Below are 5,457 nucleotides of genomic sequence, written 5' to 3' on the forward strand. Positions count from 1 at the left end.
TCCTGGTCCTTGTCGCCAGCAGCTCCTCCAGAAGCTCTCCACCTTTTGTCTCTGGATGTGCAGATGCCCGGTCGTACTCAAACGAATGATGGAATCTGCCCACCAAAACAGTGGATCTCCAAATCTCGCCGTGCTGCCATTTTCCACATCAACTAGCCGCTCAACCATGGAGAATGGAGTACGACAACCAACCAAGGCAAGCAGACCCTCCCTAGTGCGCAGGGTATGGCGTTATTCGCGCGCTACACTAGGCTCTTGCGGCTTGCCAGTCTTACCATACAGTAGCAGTACTACAGAGTACCCATTCTGAAAAGATAGATGAATAAAATAAAAATAAAAAAAAACATGCTAACCTCTCTTGTGAGTCTTGTCGCTTCTCGTCGCCTCTCACATTCCTCGTCCCCCTCTCTGTTTCTTCAAGCCATACCCTCATACAGCCTCCACAGGCTGCCGTCGTTTCGCTCCCCTCCCCACCAGATCGCCTCCGCTCTGTGATTCGCGTTTCCCCAGTCGCCATTCATAGCGTGATGGGGCCAAGAAGAGGAGGGGAAGGGAAGAGGAGAGGGCAGGGACCAGCCAGTGGCTTAGTACCCTCAACTCCAGCCGCCTCTTACCATTACTATGCCTATCGTGCTGTTTCGCTTCAAGGGTCGAGGTTCGAGGGTCCTTGAGGATTAGTATGGCTCGTGTTCTTTGGTCGACTCCAGCAGTCATCTCCATTCTTGAAACTACCCGACCGTGGTTGCAGGTCAGACAGACATCAACAAGGAAGTAGGACGATGGAGGAGAGAGTAGGGTAAGGTAGGCAGGTAGAACGTCAAGCCGGATGGCCCCAAATCACGTTTCCCGTTCCTTGACACTTCTCCGTCGCATGCGCGCCGAAGGACGGCCGTCGAGGTGCGATGGCAGACGATGTAGTGCGAGGACATATCGCAGCACTACTCTTCGCAAGTGCTGATGCCAATCGGTGCGAAGCGTCCATGGCAAGACGATTGCCTGCCCACTGCAGGCTATCTGGATGCTTGCTAAAGAAGCGTCGTCCCAACGCGGTGCCACAAAAGCCAGCCTCTGGGCCCCATTTTGCACCTGCACCCACAAGGGCCCCAGCCCATGCCTAGCCGGTCGTCAATCCAGCCAGTATTGGAGACAAGAGGCAGCAGCAATAACAGCAGCAGCAGCAGCAGGCGAAGACGTAGTTGCAGCAGTAGCGGCGGCGGCAGACGCAGCTGGGAGGCAAGCAGGGTGGCAGCACCAGAGACAGAGAGGCACACACAGAAGCGCGCACTCACTCAGTGAGCGAGAAAAACGGGAGTGAGTGGGTGGGTGAGTGAGTGAGTGAGAGGAGGGGAAGAAAAAGATACTTGGGATGCGGTTGTGGACTCTTCCGCTCCAAGTACGCGCAAGTACCTACTTCGTACTCTGGGAACCCTGGCTGGGGGGCCCATGGATGGACTGGGTGGGAGAAGAGATGGACGATTTGAACGCCTCCTCTGTACCTATTTCTCTCTCACTCTATCCGTATGTTTTTTTTTCTGCAACTGGCACATCTGCACACGCCCTTCGCACCCCCATCCACCAAGATGCTCACCCCTCCCTTCTTCTTCTTCTTCCCCCAACCCCGATACAACCGCCGCGCACCCCTCCCCTCGTCTGCCCTCGTCTCTGCCCCAATACCCTTACAGACGAACGTGATGCATGTCTATCTGTGTGAGAGAGAGCCAGTGGTGAGTGTGGTGTAGCTAAGAAAACAGGCCGCGAGTAGGTGCCAGTCTAGACGAAGTACCTTCAAGACCCATCGTCTTGCCTTCTTGCACCACAATCTTAGACAAGTCCAGTCGACAAGTCCGTACATCCATAATCCATTACCACACATTAGACACATCCATCCATACTCCGTACATCTCCAGTACTTTTTTTGCCTTGTTTGGATGGAGCCACCATTACCGTCTCCATGCATGGGCGCATCTCTAAACTAAACAACCCATGCATGCCTGCCAACCCTCCACCACATCTGGCTACGTATATATCCTTGTCCCTCGCCCCAGGACGACCTACTCTCCTCGAACGACCTCATCACCACTTCTTCTCCCCCCGGGTCATTGTTGTTTTTTAAAAGACCAATTGGTCCGCGCAATGGTTTGAGTTCCCATTGCCATCTTTCATCTCTGTATAATACTTTGTTTGGCCCCTTCTCGAAATCCCCCCCCCCCCCCACTGCCTCCAGCATCCCATACACGCGGCTTGGGTGTTGGTTCTTCCGTCTTGCCCGTGTCATTCTTTGATACCACCTTGAACGACGGACATAGACAAAGCGCTTTGCTAGTCCGATCTACTACCTCGATCGTTAGGGTCCTTCTAGACAGAACGGAAGAAGAGACTTGAAGATAGAGCGAGAGCAGGACTTGGCTTCGGAAGCTGCACGACGACACATAGATCGAGCAAAATCTCATCATCCGGGACTCTCTCGACAGTCATCACCACACGCTACTCTAAAACCGCGAGCGTGATACCTCGTAGGAAGCAGAGCAGATTGGAGATATCATCTAGATTTCTCGTATTCACATCACCTTGGGTACCAGTTTGAAACTGTTTGGAAGTTCTCAGGTTGCCTCACCTCAGCAAAACACCTCTCACACACACCACACTTCGGTCAGAAAACAAAAAGTGGACCATTTCATCTGAATACGCAACAAATATATTCACCAAAGGGCAAATCAAAGAAGAAGTCACGGGACTTGTTCAAATTCACCAAGACGATATTCTGAGAAGGAAGGCACGCTCAAGGCCTGGACCTCCTGCCACCTTCTGACCCTTCGAGAATTTCTCTGGACCAGAAGGCTGAAAACCCAACTCCTTCTTCCACTCCCTTCTTCTTCTCATCCTCCTCACCCTCCACAACAACCAACAACCACGCGCGCAATCCCTCCCATTGCGGCTTTGTTGAATTCCCCTTCCCATCTCCATCAAAAACCTACTCACGACCTTTTCTGAATTATTTCAGAAATACGCACGCGCACTCTTCAACCGCAGGAAGCAGTTCACGATGGCAGACATCATGAATCTCTTCTTGCCCAACCTTGGCTTCGGCTGGTCTCCTACCGCCTGGATGTACCTGTTCATCGCCCTTTGGTAAGTCACTATTTCCTGCAGAGAAAAATCCATGCCCATTCCATTGCTGCTGCTATCGCAGCAAAGACGTGCCTTGTCATTGAATTTTTGCCATCTTGTGTATCTAACCTTCCTTGGCAGGCTTCATCGATACACCCGCCTCCTCGTCAACTGCGTCAGCCACTGGGTCTACAAATCCAAGCCGATTCCCGCCAACCCTACTTTCACGGCTGACGACGTTACCGTCATCATCCCCACCATTCACAATGTCTTTGAGGAGCTTCGTCCTTCTCTGCTCAGCATTATCGCCTGCAACCCTCGCGTTCTGATGCTCGTGACTACCAGCGAGAAGCATGCCTCTCTTGAGAAGCTTGCTCGCAGCCTTCCTCACCCTAACGTTCAGGTCTACTCTACTCCAATTGCCAACAAGCGTCTTCAAGTTTGCGAGGCTCTACCCAAGGTTACGACCAAGCTCACCATCATGGCCGACGACGATGTCACCTGGCCTTCTACCATGATGCCCTGGATCCTCGCTCCCTTCGAAGACCCCAAGATTGGTGGCGTCGGCACCTGCCAGAGAGTTAAGCGCGTCTGGGATGGCCCGCTGTCCACTCGCATCTTCAACTGGCTCGGTGCTGCTTACATTGAGAGACGCAACTTCGAGATCTCGGCCACGCACAACCTCGATGGCGGTACATCCTGCATGTCTGGCCGAACTGGTGCCTACCGATCTGAGATTCTGTCCAGCCACGACTTCCTTGAGGGCTTCAAGACCGAGAAGTGGGGCAAGTACATCCTCAACGCCGACGACGACAACTTTGTCACTCGCTGGCTCGTCAGCCATCAGTGGAAGACATGGATCCAGTACGAGAAGGAGTGCGAGCTTGAGACCACTCTGGAGAACAGCACCAAGTTCCTCTACCAGTGCTCTCGCTGGGCTCGCAGCAACTGGCGCAGCAACTGGACCAGTCTTGTCCGTGAGAGATACGTTCTCACGTAAGTTGAAACACGCCCATCTGGGATTCCTCCTTTTGCCTGGCATGGTATGCTAACCCATGGTGACTACAGTCAGCAGCCCTGGTGCACCTATGCTCTCCACATTGCGACCTTCACTTCCTTGGCATTCCTCTTCGACCCCCTCATCATCTTCGCTTTGTGGAAGGGTACCGCCGACTGGGATGTTGAGAGCCGCCGCCAGGCCCTCTGGGCTCAGATCATCTTCGTGTTCGGCTTCACCAAGGTCGTCAAGCTCGTGAACCTCTTCCGTCGCAACCCTAGCGACATCCTCTTCCTCCCTGTCTCTATCCTGTTCGGATGGGCCCATGGAATCATCAAGCTCTACGCCTTGTCTACCCTCAAGATGGTAAGTGGCTACTTTTAGCGCATTGTGTGATATCAATCTCGCTAACACCTTGACAACAGACCTCCTGGGGCAGCAGAGCCGATGGTGATACCAACGACGACATCCGTCTGACTCCTCGTCCCAAGCGAGCCATGAGTCTTACTACGCCTCCTGGTGGCCAGGATCTCGTCCGCTACCGCTTCGAGCGCCAGATGACCGAAAAGGTCTCGGACTGGCACCGCCCGGCTAACGAGGCGCGCCGACCCCAGACTGTGCGCATGAACACCTTCCCCGCGAAGGATATCAAGGCGCCTCACGTCACCTTCTCCCTCCTGGAGCACCCCACGGACTAGATCCATGGCAACCACGAATATCACGAATTATGAATTTGCAACACATTGGTTTGCCAGAGGAGAAACGGGACTCTGGCTTGGGTGGCTTTCTTATGTCTTCTTTCCTGAAAGGCGGAAACGAAGAGGGTTAATCAGTCACCCTTTCCTCATTTTCTTTGCGCCTCTTTTCCGGAAAACAAAAATCACCGACCCAAAAGGACTTTGGAACGGGAAAAGTTTTGTTGTTCTTTCCTCTTTACGATGAATACACGAACGATCGCATACGGGAAATGGAACCACAGCACAGAAGTGCGTGTCATGAATATAATCATCAACGGCATGGAAACCATTCAGCATGGAGAGCAGGAATAGGTGGTTTGGTCATCTGCTTCAGGGATAAAGTTTTTCCTCCCTGGATTTTCTCGACTCTTGGTCTCTTTTTCTTTCATTTTCCTCATCAAAAACACCCCAAAAATGGCGAGGGCAAAGGGTTGGTCTTTGTGATTTCTTTTTTTTTCCGTCTCCTCAATTTCAGAAACGAAAGGGAGGCAGTTGGGAACGGTACATCGCGCGGCGGGCAACAGGGCAGGCAGCTTTGATCTTCGTCGGAGGCATTTTATTCGATGCATTGCGAGACATGGGAAATCAGGAAGACGCACAGAGAGAGAGAGAGAG

At 52.7% G+C, this 5,457-nt stretch overlaps 1 protein-coding gene across 1 annotated transcript; it reads left to right on the forward strand.

Moving 5' to 3' along the window:
- Nucleotides 1-3,043: 3,043 nt before the first annotated feature.
- Nucleotides 3,044-4,803, forward strand: GT2 (Type 2 glycosyltransferase; the record flags this gene model as incomplete). Its single annotated transcript, XM_053199037.1, has 4 exons — nt 3,044-3,129; nt 3,250-4,104; nt 4,177-4,471; nt 4,531-4,803. The coding sequence occupies 4 exons, from the start codon at nt 3,044-3,046 to the stop codon at nt 4,801-4,803; spliced, it is 1,509 nt and encodes a 502-aa protein (XP_053043544.1).
- Nucleotides 4,804-5,457: the final 654 nt, after the last annotated feature.

Source organism: Colletotrichum fioriniae (assembly GCF_027942845.1).
Source record: "Colletotrichum fioriniae strain IMI 355084 chromosome Unknown scaffold_1, whole genome shotgun sequence".
In the NCBI taxonomy this organism is placed as follows: Eukaryota; Fungi; Ascomycota; class Sordariomycetes; order Glomerellales; family Glomerellaceae; genus Colletotrichum; species Colletotrichum fioriniae.